The 18,148-nt window shown below is 44.5% G+C and overlaps 1 protein-coding gene across 1 annotated transcript in view; it reads right to left on the bottom strand.

The window, feature by feature from the left end:
• b3gat2 (beta-1,3-glucuronyltransferase 2 (glucuronosyltransferase S)) overlaps positions 1–11,944 on the bottom strand; it is a 76,149-nt gene extending 64,205 nt beyond the window's left edge. Inside the window, exon 1 of the mRNA XM_067983706.1 lies at positions 11,420–11,944. Within this exon, the coding sequence (XP_067839807.1) occupies positions 11,420–11,944 (525 nt within the window). The remainder of the gene's footprint in view (positions 1–11,419) is intronic.
• Between the last annotated feature and the right edge of the window lie 6,204 nt (positions 11,945–18,148).

Genomic DNA, 18,148 nt, shown 5'->3' with positions numbered 1-18,148 from the left:
GGAGACGTTCCCGAGGCAAATGATAAGGTGCTCTATAAATGCAAGTCTTTCTTTTCTCCATTGAAATGACATTTAAAGGGATTTAATATGAACGTATTAGAGTATATCTGCAGCAATCACAGAGTGTGATTTAATTCCTAGTAGACTCGGCGCACACAGCCCCGCTCCCAATTTGTTTCATTTTCCCCGCTTCACTCTGGTTTCTGTGGATAGAGTCCACCCACTCTTACTGCTTAAACAATCTGCATCGCTACTGAAATCAAACTCAAGACATCTCCGGTCGGCAGATACCAGAACTGAGAGGTTAGAACTATCAAGAAAGATTGAACAGGCTGGGGCTCTTTTCTCTAGAAAAGAGAAGGCTGAGAAGTGACCCAATAGAGGTCTTTAAGATTATGATGGGATTCGATAGGATAGACGTAGATGAGATGTTTCCACTTGTGGGGGAGACCAAAACTAGGGACCATAAAAAAGGATAGTCACTAAAAAATTCAATAGGGAATTCAGGAGAAACTTCTTTACCCAGAGAGTGGTTCGAATGTGGAACTTGCCATCGCACGGAGTAGTTGAGGCAAATAGCATAGATACATTTAAGGGGAAGCTAGATAAGTACATGAGGGAGAAAGGAATAGAAGGATATGCTGATAGGGTGAGATGAAGAGGCGAGGGAGGAGGCTCTTGTGGAGCATAAACACCAGCACAGACCAGTTGGGCTGAATGGCCTGTTTCTGTGCTGTTTGGGCCATGTTGCCATTTCGCCTTTTGTTTCTTTGAAGCATATATCTAGAAAGAGGTGTTTAAGGACGTACCTTTGGGAAATGCAGATTTTAAGTACAAAGTAACCTTGTAATTGTTAGCGCCCTGGAATTAAATGGTACTGTTTGCTATTAAGTAACATGCTTGTTATATAAGGATTTCTATTATTTGTTTGAACTGTTTGTTGGAGCCCTTGAATACTTATTATTGGTGTATGTTTGTGACAGAGAGACAGAGAGAGAGAGAGATAGAGACAGGCGGAGAGAGAGAGAGAGACAGACAGACAGAGAGAGAGAGATAGACAGACGGAGAGAGAGAGAGAGAGAGCGAGAGACAGAGACAGAGAGAGAGAGCGAGAGACAGAGAGAGAGAGAGAGAGAGAGAGACAGAGAGAGAGAGAGAGAGAGACAGAGAGACAGAGAGAGAGAGAGAGAGAGACAGAGAGAGAGAGAGACAAAGAGAGACAGAGAGAGAGAGACAAAGAGCGACAGAGAGAGAGACAGCGGGAGAGAGAGAGACAAAGAGAGAGACAGCGGGAGAGAGAGAGACAGAGAGAGAGACAGAGACAGAAAGAGAGACAAAGACAGAGACAGATGGAGACAGAGACAGATGGAGACAGAGAGATAGAGGCAGAGAGAGACAGAGACAGAGAGAGAGAACGATGGAGAGGGAGAGACAGAGAGAGAGAGTCAGAGAGATGGAGACAGAGAGAGAGAGAGACAGAGACAGAGAGAGAGAACGATGGAGAGGGAGAGACACAGAGAGAGAGTCAGAGAGATGGAGACAGAGAGAGAGAGAGACAGAGACAGAGAGAGAGAACGATGGAGAGGGAGAGACACAGAGAGAGAGTCAGAGAGATGGAGACAGAGAGAGAGAGACAGAGAGAGAGTTCTGCAGCTGTCTGGGAGCTGATGAATCAGTATGAGTTGGTGAGTGGGGAGGTTCATGTGTAGCTGCAATGTGATTGGGATCATCCTGTCATCCTTGTTAAGATGGTTAATGTTTCTAAGTATTGCGCTTACTTTATGCCTTTCAGGAATTCCGCCAAAGCCAAATGATTTATCTCGGAGGGTAATGGATGAGGAGCTCAGTTTGCTAAGCACTCTCCTGCTCAGATAGTGCACCGTGTAATAACCTGGGACCGTTACATATTGAGCACAGTGAGTGTATATTGCAGTCGGGAGGGGGGTTATTATACACATGAATCTCAAAGTATACATCTGCTGCTACCTTCCACAAGATGTAAAGCCCCCGTCCCGATTAGTTTGTGCAGCAATCACTGGGGATTTGACGTTTTTGTTCAATAGCTTTGGAGAGTGATTGGTCTGATAAGGGATTTAGTGTAGTTTTATTTTTGCTTTTCCCTAAATCCAGCGAGTTTCCGATTACTGTGCTACAGACTAACTTTGATTTTATAGCAGGGGGATTGAGCTGCCCAGAGTGGAGATTTTCATCTTCAGATTAATCCCTGGGACAGGATGACTGGTCCACTTTCTGGTTGATCCGATACAGGCTAGACTGGGTGTTGGCTGCTGGGGACTGCTGTTTGACCGGGTGATGCTGTGAGTGTCAGTGTGGTACTGGGGACTGCTGTTTGACCGGGTGATGCTGTGAGTGTGAGTGCTGGGGACTGCTGTTTGACCGGGTGATGCTGTGAGTGTGAGTGCTGGGGACTGCTGTTTGACCGGGTGATGCTGTGAGTGTCAGTGTGGTACTGGGGACTGCTGTTTGACCGGGTGATGCTGTGAGTGTGAGTGTTGGGGACTGCTGTTTGACTGGGTGATGCTGTGAGTGTCAGTGTGGTACTGGGGACTGCTGTTTGACCGGGTGATGTTGTGAGTGTGAGTGTGAGTGCTGGGGACTGCTGTTCAACCGGGTGATGTTGTGAGTGTGAGTGTGAGTGCTGGGGACTGCTGTTCAACCGGGTGATGTTGTGAGTGTGAGTGTGAGTGCTGGGGACTGCTGTTTGACCGGGTGATGTTGTGAGTGTGAGTGTGAGTGCTGGGGACTGCTGTTTGACCGGGTGATGTTGTGAGTGTGAGTGTGAGTGCTGGGGACTGCTGTTCAACCGGGTGATGTTGTGAGTGTGAGTGCTGGGGACTGCTGTTCAACCGGGTGATGTTGTGAGTGTGAGTGTGAGTGCTGGGGACTGCTGTTTGACCGGGTGATGTTGTGAGTGTGAGTGTGAGTGCTGGGGACTGCTGTTCAACCGGGTGATGTTGTGAGTGTGAGTGCTGGGGATCGCTGTTTGACCGGGTGATGTTGTGAGTGTGAGTGCTGGGGATTGCTGTTTGACCGGGTGATGCTGTGAGTGTGAGTGCTGGGGACTGCTGTTTGACCGGGTGATGTTGTGAGTGTCAGTGTGGTACTGGGGACTGCTGTTTGACCGGGTGATGTTGTGAGTGTGAGTGCTGGGGACTTCTGTTTGACCGGGTGATGCAGTGAGTGTGGTGCTGGGGTAGAAGTCACTACATTTACCGGTGGCTGTCAGACCTGGAGGTTTAAACAGTCACCTCACCCCCAGTAAGACAATCGATGCGGGGGTGGGGCTCAGTCCTCTTTTACCATTTAACAGTGTAAGAACATGGTTTAAAATAAGAATAGTCAAATATCCTGACTTGCATAGTGCCAAAACATTTTAGCAAGAGGGCAAATGTAAAAGGCGGGGGGCAGAGTTCAGCATCTCTTTGAGAACAAGGACAGTTCACACAGCAGAACATCAGGAAGGCCATAGAATAGATAACATTAATGTCAGAAGGTGGTTTACACTAAAACAAGAGATGTGGTTGCTATGAAACTGACATTGGTGGGGCCATGCAAGGCTGAATAGGGGGGGCTGTACTCAGATAAGAAAGGCCACTCAGGAACAAATAGCTTGTAATCAGAGATGAAGGGTTGAGGTCATTAGTTACACAATTTAGAACAGTCCATTAGGGTTGCTAATGTAGCGTCAGCCTGACAGGATAATTTACGACCAGAAGATCAGGCCAGAGATGCTTGCGTGCAGAATAACGCAGCCAAAAAGTATAAAGGGCATGCTGCCTCCCAAATGTTAGAGCTCTCAAGTGGACAGTCAGAAGTCTACCGCCCTAGGCCACCGCGGAGGACAGATCTGGTCAATCTGAGTCTGCGGGCAAACAGGATTGTATTAATTGCTTGTCATTTAATGTAATCAGAAGACAGTTGTATTATAACTATAATACTGTTGTGAGTCAATCTATTAAAGCTTGTTGTTTAATAACCACTCGGGCCAGAATCAAGTGGAAGTTATTGTTGAAGGATTAACAACCCTTTGTTGTGAGACAGTAATGAGGAGAAAATCCACTAACAAATGGGAGACCTTAACTCGGAAAGGTGATCCCAGCATTGCAGAACATGCTGGGGTTCCGAGTCAGGGTGTGGAATAATCATCGGATACCAAATTCGAGTAACTTGGGCTGCGTCTCAGTTGAAGTTATAGAGTTCTGTGCAGAAGGTAATAGGGCGGATGGAGCAAACTCTATTGCATCAAGCCCCCTGACTATTGACAAAAAGTAACAACAAAAATCTGCAAATGCTGGAAATCTGAAACAAAAACAGAAAATATTGCAAACACACAGCAGATCGGTAGAGTTCTGAGCCTTAAACATTCTCTCCACAGACGCTGCCCCCTGACCCACTGAGTGATTGCAAGAAAAGAATATCCCATTCAGTCCATTAAAACAAAAGCAAAATACTGCGGATGCTGGAAATCTAAAATTAAACAGTAAATGCTGGAAAACACTCAGCAGGACTTGCAGCATCTTTCATCCTGATGAAAGGGCTTCGACCTGAAAGGTTAACTCTTGTTCCTCTCTCTACAGACGCTGCCTGACCTGCTGAGCGTTTCCCAGCATTTTGTTTTTATTCCATACAGTCCATCTCTCCTGCAACATTTGGAGTTTGATTTTTCCAATTCGAGTCACAAAGGCTTGAAGATTAGTTTCAGGAGTGAATGAAACTCTTAGATCAGGGCAGCATGCTCTGTGTGCAAAGCAATACTTGCTTTATAAACCACCCCTCACTCGCCCCACTCCCTGGCAGGCTTCTCCGGGGCTGAGAGCTGACACCACTGCTGCCCCAGTCCGGGGTACAATCTGAGAGCAGAGGTCCCAGGTTTTGCCAGGGAGCCAGGAATTCTGGCCCATGGCACAGACTTTGCAGAGTTTGATAGAAGAGCAGCCAATCCTGCCATTGGGAAGACCAGCAAGCTCAGGAGAGTGTGCCTTGGAGAACTGGGGCAGGGGCTGGAGTTGATGTCACCTTTAGGTAGGGTTGCCAACCCTCCAGGAATTAAAGATTAAACTCCAGGATACTGCTGCAATCAACCCAGGAGAAAAATCATAGGTGCATTAAATAAAAATTGTGTATTTTTTTCATTTTCTTTGAACAGGTTAGTTTCTTAGTTATAAAAATTTTGGAGATGGGGGGGTGGTGTGCAGGGGTGGAAAGGGGTGAGGCGATTGGAGGTGAGAGGTCATGTGATGAAACCTCCAGGAATACCAGAGTTGGCAACCCTACTTTTAGGGAATTGGTGATCTGGTTGGTCAGTTAAAATATTGATTAATCCAAAATCGTCTTATTTTCCCTAGAGCATCTTTAGATTAAAAATCTCTTCGTTGCCAAGTAAAAAAAAATACTTAAAATTGCACCAGAGCTCACCCTTTTTAAAGCAGAAAATCAAAGTGTTGCGGAGTATTGGAGAGGGATAAACCCAGCAATTACAGGCCAATCAGCCTAACATCGGTGGTGGGGAAACTTTTAGAGACAATAATCCGGGACAAAATTAATTGGCACTTGGAAAAGTATTGGGCAATAAATGAAAGTCAGCACGGATGTGTTAAAGGAAAATTGTGTTTACTAACTTCATTGAGTTCTTTGATGAGATAACGGAAAGGGTTGATGAGGGTAGTGCAGGTGATGTCGTGTATATGGACTTTCAAAAGGCATAAGAACATAAGAAATAGGAGCAGGAGTAGGTCATATGGCTCCGCCATTCAATAAGATCATGGCTGATCTTTGACCTCAACTCCACTTTCCCGCCCGATCCCCATATCCTTTGATTCCCTTGGAGTCCAAAAATATATTCAGCCTTGAATATATTCAATGACTCAGCATCCACAGTACACTGGGGTAGAGAATTCCAAAGATACTCAACCCTCTGAGTGAAGAAATTACTCCTCGTCTCAGTCTTAAATGGCCGACCCCAGATCCTGCGACTATGTCCCCTAGTTCTAGACTCTTCAGCCAGGGTAAACAATCTCTCAGCATCTACCCTGTCAAGCTCCCTCAAAATCTTATATGTTTCAATGAGATCACCTCTCATTCTTCTAAACTCCAGAGAGTATAGGCCCATTCTACTCAATTCCTCCTCATAGGACAATCCTCTCATCCCAGGAATCAATCTAGTGATCCTTCATTTAATAGTTTCTCACCATTTAAAAAATATTCTGTTTTTCTATTCTTCCCACCAAAGTGAATAACCTCACATTTCCCCACATTATACTCCATCTGCCACCTTCTTGCCCAGTCACTTAACCTGTCTAAATCCCTTTGCAGACCCTTTGTGTCCTCCTCAAAGCTTACTTTCCCACCTAGCTTTGTATCGTCAGCAAATTTGGATACATTACACTCGGTCCCTTCATCTAAATCATTTGATAGAGTACCACACAATAGGCTTGTTAGCAAAATTAAAGCCCATGGGATTAAAGGGACAGTGGCAGTCTGGATACAAAATTGTCTAGGGGACAGAAAGTAGTGGTGAATGGTTTTTTTTCAGACTGGAGGGAAGTATACAGTGGTGTTCCCCAGGGGTCAGTATTAGGACCACTGCTCTTTTTGATATATATTAATGACCTGCACTTGGGTATAAAGGGCATAATTTCAAAGTTTGCAGATGACACAAAACTGGGAAATGTAGTAAACAATGTGGAGGATAGTAACAGGCTTCAGAAGGACATAGACAGACTGGTGAAATGGACAGACACATGGCAGATGAAATTTAATGCAGAGAAGTGTGAAGTGATGCATTTTGGTAGGAAAAATAAGGAGGCAATATAAACTAAATAGTACAATTTTAAAGGGGGTACAGGAACAGAAAGACCTGGAGGTGTATGTACACAATTCTTCGAAGTGGCAGGACAAGTTGAGAAGGCTGTTAAAAAAGCATATGGTATCCTGGGCTTTATTAATAGAGGCATAGAGTACAAAAGCAAGGAAGTTGTAGCTAAACCTTTATAAAACACTGGTTAGGCCTCAGCTGGAGTATTATGTTCAGTTCTGAATACCACACTTGGAAGGATGTCAAGGCCTTAGAGAGGGTGCAGAAGAGATTTACTAGAATGGTACCAGGGATGAGGGACTTCCGTTATGTGGAGAGACTGGAGAATCTGGGGTTGTTCCCCTTAGAACAGAGAAGGTTGAGGGGAGATTTGATAGAGGCTTTCAAAATCATGAACGGTTTTGACAGAGTTAATAATTGTTTCCAGTGGCAGAAGGGTCGGTAACCAGAGGACACAGATTTAAGGTGATCGGCAAAAGAGCCAGAGGCGACATGAGAAAACATGAGTATTTTTCAAAAGGGAACTGATAAATGCTTGAGGGAAAAAATTTACAGGGCTCCAGGAAAGAGCAGGGGAATGGGACTAATTGGCTAGCTCTTTCAAAGAGCTGGCACAAGCACGATGGGCCAAATGGCCTCCTCCTGTGCTGTACCTACTATGATACTACTATTCTCAAGGGCCCCTTTAGAAATTGCCTGGGGGCATCACATGGATAGAGTGTGTACCATCTGAAATTTGCTGTCTACCGCACTGGTTCAGACAAGCATTGCTATGGACTGCTCCCCCAGTACTGTGTGTCCTCTGCTATAACTCAACCAAAGCCTCTGGAACCCGCCATCCCAACATTCATTCCGTCCCTTTCCGCCTCCAAATTCTCAAATCTAATCCCTTCCCACACCTACAGCAGCCCAAAGCGCTGGGTGACTCCGGCAGATAGTGGTGGGGAATTATCCAACTCAAAGCTCCCTTTCTTTTCAGAGACGGTGTCACCACATCAGGATACAAGAGAAAAAGGTAGTCCCGGGTTAAGGATCTCCTTATAACAGGAGACTTGTTTAAAGCAGGACTGGAAAGACCTCCCAGAACCAACCACAGCGTGTCGCTGGAGACTCACTTGAGAATACTGGTCCTGTTTTACTACTGATAGCACAAAGGCAGATAACTCCAGTGCGGGGTATTATACAGTCAAGACTTATTTCTCTTTAGTAATAAAGCCAGGCGGGAGGTACGGCCTCCAGCACACGGTGGGTGGGACAGGACGCGGGAGACTGTCGCATCTCACTGGCAGGTATCAACTGTGGTTACCTGAGTGGGTCGGGGGTTACCACCGAATCCACCAGAAAGGCACGGGGGAATCTGCCTACACCAGGACCCGGGAAACAAGAGGGATAATCCTGTAATTTACGACGCCGCACTTTGATATAGAGACAGGCCGAAGGTGATGCAAAGCCTCGTGTAGACACAGAAAGCTACAAGCACAGACATAGCCACACACACACACACACAGCCTCTCTCTCAGACAGAAAGGGCATATATATACTAAACCTTACTGACAGTCTCACACACATATACAGCCCCTTAGTCTCACACATACATACACATATACAACCCAGTCTCACAAACACACATATACAATCCCACAGTGCCACACACATATACAACCCCACAGTGTCTCACACACATATATACAATCCCACAGTGTCTCATACAACCCCACAGTGTCTCTCACACACATATACAACCCCACAGTGTCTCATACAACCCCACAGTGTCTCTCACACACATATACAACCCCACAGTGTCTCTCACACACATATACAATCCCACAGTGCCACACACACATATACAATCCCACAGTGTCTCACACACACATATACAACCCCACAGTGCCACACACACATATACAATCCCACAGTGCCACACACACATATACAATCCCACAGTGCCACACACACATATACAATCCCACAGTGTCTCACACACACATATACAACCCCACAGTGCCACACACACATATACAATCCCACAGTGCCACACACACATATACAATCCCACAGTGTCTCACACACACATATACAACCCCACAGTGTCTCTCACACACATATACAACCCCACAGTGTCTCTCACACACATATACAATCCCACAGTGCCACACACACATATACAATCCCACAGTGTCTCACACACACATATACAACCCCACAGTGTCTCACACACATATACAATCCCACAGTGTCTCACACACACATATACAATCCCACAGTGCCACACACATATACAACCCCACAGTGTCTCTCACACACATGTACAACCCCACAGTGTCTCATACAACCTCACAGTGTCTCTCACACATATATACAACCTCACAGTCTCTCTGACATATACACACGCAATCTGTCTCAGACACACACAAAATCACCACAGCCTCCCTCTTACAGACACTGTTTCTCAGACACACACGCAGTCTCTCTATTGTCTCTTTCTTTCACACACACAGACCCACAGCCGCCTTAAGTCTCACCCTCACCCTCACACAGCTACACACCACGCCGGCGCACTCTCTTCAACACGAACCGATGTGAAAACTCTTCTCAATCGAATTGACGAATAATACGACACATGTCAAAAATAAATAAACATAAAGGTGCATCGAGACCAGAAACCAGAATAAGTGGAAATGAAAGACACAAAAACCAACGAGAGAGTTGCACCGAAAGATAAACTAGAGAGGAAAAAATGAAAGTAAGCAGAGGGAAAGGAAATGAGAGGGAAAGAAATGACGGAAGTGAAAGCAGACAGAAAAAGAGGCGGAAAAGAAACGAATAAAGGAGAAAATAATATGTAAAGTAGAAAATAGAATAGATAATCGGAATGAAATGGAGAACGCCAATAGAAGGGGAAAATATCGAGAGTGAAGGGAGTGAGGAAGAATAGCGAGGCAGGGTGGCGATAGAACAACGCAGGGACAGAGCGGAAAGAAAGAGATCATAGACATGGAGAGCGTGGAGGGAGGGAGAGAGTAGGTCCACGGGTACACACAGGAAGAATGGACTGTATGGAGGGGTGAGAATAACAATAGACGGGATGCAGGGAGCAGATACGGTGGGGATAGCAAAGGTGGAAAGCGAATGTAGAAAAGGGATGTTCGGACAGAGTGTGGAATGAGTGAAAATGCAAACAGAGATTGCAAAGGCAGAGAGAATGCAGAGAGAGAAATGCAGAGATAGAAAGCAAGTACAGACAGAGAATGAAGACACAGAGAGAGAATATGCAGAGAGTGCAGAAAGGGGGAGAATGCAAAGACAGATACAGAGAGAGTGCCAAGATAGAGAATGCAGAAACAGAGAGAACATAGACAGATTGTGGAGACAAAGAATTCAGATCATGTAGAGACAGAGTCAGAATGCATAGAGATGATGCAGAGAGAGAGAACGTGAAAACAGACGGACAATGTAGAAATAGAGAGAATGTAGAGATAGAGATAATAGACAGAGAATACAGATACTGAAAAGAGAGAACTGCTGACACAGGGAGAATACAGAGACACAAAGGGGGGGGGGGGGATACAGACCCATGGAGAATACAAAGACAGAGAAAGGGACAGAATGCAGATACAGAGAAAATACAGAGACAGAGGAGATAGAATACAGACAGAGAGAATACAGAGACAGAAAGAGGAGACAGAATGCAGACATAGAGAAAATAATAAGACAGAAAGAGGGGAGAGAATACGGACACAAAGAGAATATAGAGTCAAAAAGAGGGGAGAGAATACAGAGCCAGAAAGAGGGAGAGAATACAGAGACAGAAAGATGGGAAAGAATACAGACAGAGAGGATACAGAGACAGGAAGAGGAGAGAGAATACAGACAGAGAGAATACAGAGACAGGAAGATGGGAAAGAATACAGAGAGGATACAGAGACAGGAAGAGGAGAGAGAATACAGACAGAGAGAATACAGAGACAGGAAGATGGGAAAGAATACAGACAGAGAGGATACAGAGACAGGAAGAGGGGAGAGAATGCAGACAGAGAGAATACAGAGACAGGAAGAGGGGAGAGAATACAGACAGAGAGGATACAGAGACAGGAAGAGGGGAGAGAATACAAGACAGAGAGAATACAGAGACAGGAAGAGGAGAGAGAATACAGAGAACGGAAGCGGCGGGGGGGGGGGGGGGGGGGTTGAGAATGCAGAGACAGAAAGAATACGGAGACAGAAAGAGAGGAGAGAATACAGACAGGGAGAATACAGGGAAAGAGAGGAGAGAATACAGACAGGGAGAATACAGGGACAGAGAGGAGAGAATACAGACAGGGAGAATACAGGGACAGAGAGGAGAGAATAGACAGGGAGAATACAGGGACAGAGAGGAGAGAATACAGACAGGGAGAATACAGGGACAGAGAGGAGAGAATACAGACAGAGAGAGGGGAGAGAATACAGAGACAAGAAGAATACAGGGACAGGGAGAATACAGGGACAGGAAGATGGGAGAGAATACAGAGAGAGAATACAGAGAGAATCGAGAGACGGGAGTTGAGTGCTGGGGAGTATATTTGCTCTAAACTCACTCCTTACCTCCTCGAACAGTTCGAGACTGTAAGTGTTATCATCATCCGCGAAGAAGACGACGCCGGAGTTGCGGGTGGACCTGTTCCTGCGGACCCAGCGCAGCCCCTCGTTCCTCTGCTCGGTAGCGCGGGGCAGCCCTGCCCGCTTGTACCTCCGCGGGGTCTGGACGTGAAGCTGAGTGTAGGAAGGGATTCCCGAGCCGGCCAACAAGTCGGTGACCAGCCGGCTCCTGAAAGCCGAGTCTTCCACCAGGACCCAGTGGAAGCGGTCCAGCTGGCGGAAGGTGTTTGCCAGCCGGGTCAGCTCGGCCTTCTGCACCGGTCTGGTGTAAGTCGGCGTTATAGCATAGATGGTGGGGACCGAGTGGTTGGAGATCGGCTTCACCCGCGCCAGCCCGGGATTCCTGGCGACCTGGGACGGGGGCAGAGGGCTCCGCGCAGAAGGTCCACCCGTGTCAATATCCACCACGATGATAACGATCAGGACCCAGGGCAGAACGAGGAAGAAACGAGAGAAGAGAGCAGAATTCATAATGTCAAAAAGCAAAATACTGCGGAGGCTGGAAATCTGAAACAATATCCAGGATTCATAATGTGCCGAGTGAGAGAGGGCAAGTCAGGCTGCTTTGATACTTCATATTTCTTTTTCTAGCAAAGGCACAGTTGTCACACTGAATAATCCAGAGCCCGCGTTACTTTGGCTTCCAACTATCCATTGTGGCACGGTTACAAAATACACACAGAGACCAGCGTATCAGGTACCCGCCTGGTGTCAAAGTAGGGGAGAGGAGTTTTCCAAGAGCTGGCTGGTATTTTTTTTTTGAAGAGCAGATGTGAGAGAGGGAGAGAGAAAGAGGGAGAGAGAGAGAGAGATGGCAGGATTGGGAGATTTGTTTCCAGCGCCTCTGATTCACGTCAGTGTCATCAGGGAGAAAATAAAGCGAACTTGGCTTGTTTATATCACTTTTCAACGCCAGGGGCGTATTCCAGAGACATACTGGAGCCCCATCGACTCCACATGTACCAGGGACAGCGACAAGGCTGCCAGAGACATCTATCACCGTTTAAGCCACACGGCTATATATATATATATTTTTTAAAAAAAACTGTGTGTCCTCTGGAGTGTTCAGCTTTTATTGCTGTTCCTGCAGACAGGAGTTTGGAGTATTTTAGAAAGACTTTATTATGGGGCAGTTTGGTGGGAACGAATGGTGGTTCTTTACTGAGCTTGAACCATGGAGCCGCGGGATGCAAGTTTATCCAGGCAATTCCTCCATGGGAAGTTCTTGATCTCAGCCACCGCCTAAATGAGGCGGTGAGTGAAGGTAAGCCCTTTCACCCAGAGACCCGAAGGGCATTTTCACCCGTGGCCACTCTCATCCATCTCCTGGTAGGAGCATTAAGCTGTAACATCGGGAACAGGTTTACAGGGAAGTTGGCTGGGGACAGACATAAAGGAGGAAATTAGCAAAAATTTGCATTTTTTTTCTCTGTGCTTTTACTGTTTCTCTTCCTTCCTCCGTTTGTCAGTCTGTCTGCCACTCTTTGCCTCTCTCTCCTATTGCCTGTCACTGCCAAATGAATCTGTTTGCGATTCCCAAGACAAACAAAAATCACGGATTACATTTGGTCCGTGACGATGTGCTATTGCCGGCAGCACTGTAAAATACCACACAATAAAAGTGCTGTGTGTGTTTATACGATCTTTTTGCTTCCCTTACAGGCGCTATTAAAGTGGTCAAACATTTTACAATGGTACGATCAGCTTTGGGATGTGTTACATTAGTTCAGTTTGTCTACATAATTTACTGTGGGACAGACAGAGCTGGGCTCTGATGGAGTACAGCGCTAATAATACATGCTTCTTACTTCTATTTGAGTCATTGGTTGCTATGTCCTGATTCTCCTGATGGTTCTCACAGCGTATCTAACTTGATCTCATTTCTCAGTTGTTATTGTGGTGATGGTTTGCTGTGTCATCTCGTACTTGGCGGTAGGGTCATTATTTCGTCCATCCTTGGTTTTACCCTTTTTTTCTTACTTTTCTTATTTTCTTTGGTTCATTTCGATTCGCTTGGAATTCCCTATGGTCTATCCTGATATGTGTGTATGTGGGGGAGAAGGGTGTTCCAGGACATGCCTGTGCAGAAGGACATCTGCATGCTGCAAACAGGAGGAACGTTAAGGACGTTAAGGACCAGTAGCATGTCGTTAGGGGGGGAGAATGAATAGTCGATGCTTGAGATTTAGCTCCATTTTATTCAGAATATTTTTGTCAATCAAAGTGTCTTTTCCCAATATTATCATATGGTTTGGCAAGCACAATATGTGGACAGTATTGCCAACTATCGTTTTAAAAAATTGTAGATTTATATATTTTCTCTCTGTCCACCTTAGAATTTACAAATTTCTTGGATGGAAAGAAAAATGTAAATGCGAAAAATTACAGAATAGCAGAACTTGTCATTTCCTATCTTAAGAGTTCGGCAACTAAATTTTCCTATTAGGTGTCCCGTCATTTTTTCGAAGAACAATTTGATCTTTCTTGATCAATCCGTCATCAATTCCACATTACTGATACAGTTGTTATGGATTCAGAAGTAAGGTGACACCAAGTACTTCTGTTCTATGTGACAATGAATCAGGTGGCTTACAGAATAAGTGTAATATATTATAATAGTAATATTTGATAGGGTAGACTTGTGGGAGAGACCAACACTAGAGGCCATCACCATAAGATAGTCACTAATAAATCCAATCGGGAATTTAGGAGACATTACCTAGTGGGTGGTTAGAATGTGGAACCACATGGAGTAGTTGAGGCAATTTGAATAGGAACATTTAAGGGGAAGCGAGATAAGCACATGAGGGAGAAAGGAATAGAAGGTTATGCCAATATGGTTAGATGAAGTAGGGCAGGAGGAAGCTCGAATGGAAAATAAACAATGGCATGGACCTGTTGGGCCGAATGGCCTGTTTCTGTGCTGTAAATTCTATGTAATTCTAAGTTGTTCATCAGCTAGGGAGCACGTGGTCATCATTGTGGATGTTTCTATTCTGGTGGTCCTGGGTTTCTAAAGATGATCTGACTAACCAGTGCCTGTGGGGCTTGTTGAGCAGTATGTTCAAAGCAGCACAATGCTCAGTTAATCAATGGTCACCCATTAGTCTATTAATGGATGATGACATTTGTGATACATTGATGTTAGTTGATACAGAGTAGGCAGCATTGACATTACATGTTGAAGGCTGATAGTTACAAAGGAGGGCCCTTATCACAGCCTAGGTTTCAGTATCATTCAGTGATGTTTGATAGTTTGGCAGCATGAAGGATTTGAAGCTCATCTATAAGGTGACCATTCTACTCTGCCATAGTTGGCGATTATATCGGGTTAGCAAAACTGGGTGCATTATTTCAAGTACAATCTGACTGTTCACCAGCTACATTCTCTGGTGCTAATCACAACATGTCAGCTTGGAAGATCATTGGAAGGTAATCATTGCTGTGCTGTGTGAAGCATAGCATATTACATTAAACCTACACATGCAGGAACAGGAGAAGGCCATTCAGCCCCTTGAGCCTGTTCCACCATTCAATTAGATCATTGTAAGGAATCTTACAACACCAGGTTATAGTCCAACAATTTTATTTTAAAATCACAAGCTTTCGGAGATTATCCCCTTCGTCAGGTGAATCTGATGAAGGGGATAATCTCCGAAAGCTTGTGATTTTAAAATAAAATTGTTGGACTATAACCTGGTGTTGTAAGATTCCTTACATTTGTCCACCCCAGTCCATCACCGGCATCTCCACAATTAGATCATGGCTGAATCATGATCATTGGTGAATACAGATGATGGATGGATGCACCTAAATCTACCACTGTAGTGTTTTGGGTTTTGCCTGTATTGCCTGAGCAGAATTTTACTAGTTTATAACATTTCTTATGATGATAAATGCAACATTTGTGACTCAACATTAGCCAACAGACACAAAACTTGCAATAGTAATTTGGAATGTTAATTAGTAAACAAGAAGGGGATCATTGTGTACAATTTCAAGCATTTCATGCCATTGTGATGAAATGGCTTCTTTATGGCAACAAAATGGCCAGGGGTCAGCTCATTCACTGTGCTCAGCAGGGGGCTTAGCTAACCCAGACATTTGGATGCTTCATGCTTCCAAAACAAAGAGAAGACATTGCAATAAGAGTGGTAACTTTGATTAATGGTCTCAGGAACCAACGCCAACCTCACGACTTAAGGGAATGGCTCTCTCTTTCTCTCTCTCTCAGAGACACTAGGATGGTAGAGTGAACCCATGCAGTGTATAACCAAAAAGACAGCACCCATTAGCTTGGGATTGGCTCGCTTGAAAGTAGGCCTCCTTCTAGTGTTCCAGTAGAATTGCATCTTTGTTATTTTCATGGAATGAGAAGTGGTGGGAAATGAATGGATCTCACGGTGAAAACTGTATTCTGCTCAGTCATGTATTTTATGAAAAATAAATCAGTCTATAGGTTTGGAATCATGCCTCGACTCATTAAAGTGCTTTTTGCTCCACCTGCCATAAGGATGAGAGAACACACTTGCAAGATTGTGCAGCAAGATTTCCCGGCCAGAATGGAGATGATTTGGTAATTCTCCTGTCAATCACGCCTGGAGACTGCACTGCTGTAAGTGACTGGGATTGATTTTAAGCACATAATTTATATGTAATTGTCCTCCACTCTGCATTTCACTGGAGAAATAATTAATTTGTATTATGTAACTATCCTCCACTCATTGCATTTTGCTGGAGAAATCACCTTGCTTTTATCGGGTAACTGTGCTGTAGTTTCGGTCATGAGTTCTGTTCACTGTAATTCGTAGACATTCTTTTTAAATAGAGTCTGTTTGCTGAGTAAATAGACTGTTTGCTGTGAGTTCTGCAGTATGTCCCGCCCCACCTCCACCTCATTGGCTGACACAGTAGTGTCAATAGACACTCTGCGATTTCTAAGTTATGACCCCCGGGTCAGACTATCATTTAACTAAGCTGGAAAAAGTACACCCTGACTCATGGGTGATGTGAGGTCTATTTACAAGAGTGACTAGCGATACTGAACCTGAGAGTGCAAAACCCAAAAAGTTATGCCATCACCGCAGTGTTGGCAGTACAGAAGCATGAAAGATTTGAAGCTTGCCTGCTGGCTAACCTTTCTACTCCACCATTGGAGACGTGCATTATTCTAATTGCAATCTGACTGTTCATCCGCTATGTCTTTCATTGCTACGCTTAGCATGTCAGCTTGCAGAATAGCTAGTCGTTGTTACACTGTGTAAAGCAGAGCACATCAAATTAAACCGGCAGATCCCTCAGGTGAATGCAGAGGATGGATAAACAAACCTGCAACCACCAACACTTCAAAGGTTCATTTTACCAACCACCTGAGTATGTTCATATACTGTGTTATAATTTTGCTCGCATGGCTTTACATCTTTACTGGAGTGGTTAAAAGCTATTTTTCCCATAGATATTAAACGTCCCCTGAGGGTTGATAATAAAAATAATTAGTTAGTTGCATTGCACAATAAAACTTTAATTTGGAGAATTAAACATATCCAATAAAGTGCACTCTTGGGCATCACAGCATTTGTTCAGTTTAAGAACAGATGTTAACAGGGCACCATCTTCATGTTGCGTGCTGTATTATTTTGAAGTGGTGTGCATTGTCCATACATAACAGCAAAAATGTACCTTTTTCTGTTTGATTGCAAGCACACACTATAATGATGCAAACGGTATCAAGGCCCATTACATAACCTTTACAAATTGTCTTTTTGTAAATTGATCATAATTAAGCTAGCGTTCATTTTTCTGCAATCTTTTTTTTATCTTTAAGGTAGATTTTGACTGGTGAATCTCAGACTTGAGGCTGGAGCTAGGATTCTAATCAGATTGTGAGTTTAAGGTGGTGTCTCTTGTTAAATATTATGTGCTGCAAACTCATCTCAGTGAGCAATATGGTTCAAGGCACATTTCACTGTGGATTTCCTGCAGCTGCACTTTTTAAAAATTGTTGGTGTCATTTTCAAATTTATGCGAATACTGGGACAGTCATAACAAAATAAGAACACAAGAAATAGGAGCAGGAGTAGGCCACATGACCCCTCGAGCCTGCTCCGCCATTCAATCAGATCATGGCTGATCTTCGACCTCAACTCCACTTTCCGGCCCGATCCCCGTATCCCTTGATTCCCCTACAGTCCAGAAATCCGTCATCTTCATGTTGCGTGCTGTATTGTTTTGAAGTGGGATCTTCTCGTGGTGTGTCATGTCCATACATAACACCACAGAGAAACATGGTCTCAAAGCTTTAGCTGAGACTCTCCCTGGGAAAAGAGTAACCCATCTTAACTTCTAATGCGGTTATCTCAACCATGGGGCAGTCTCCAGTGACAACCCTCTGCTTCCTCCAAGGAAATAATTTTACTAGGAAAAGAAGCAATAGCAACTTTAAATGTCTCACATCAATCAAGAGGCAAAGGTAAAACTACTAAAATAAAAATGTAAGGAAAGATCAAAACAATGTTACAACAAAATACACAGCAACCGACTTGCTTGATAGTCCCAGTGTAATTAGAACACGTTCCTTTTAATATAAGGATGTCAGCGATTCACAAAGACAAAATGTGCAGCTACTTGAGATCCACAGTGGAGTGTGTCTCAAACCAGGGTCTGGAATTCCCTCCA

Source organism: Heptranchias perlo, chromosome 5 (assembly GCF_035084215.1).
Source record: "Heptranchias perlo isolate sHepPer1 chromosome 5, sHepPer1.hap1, whole genome shotgun sequence".
Classification (NCBI taxonomy): domain Eukaryota; kingdom Metazoa; phylum Chordata; class Chondrichthyes; order Hexanchiformes; family Hexanchidae; genus Heptranchias; species Heptranchias perlo.
The sequence above is the reverse complement of the archived record's forward strand: the minus strand, read 5'-3'. Positions and strand labels throughout refer to the sequence as shown.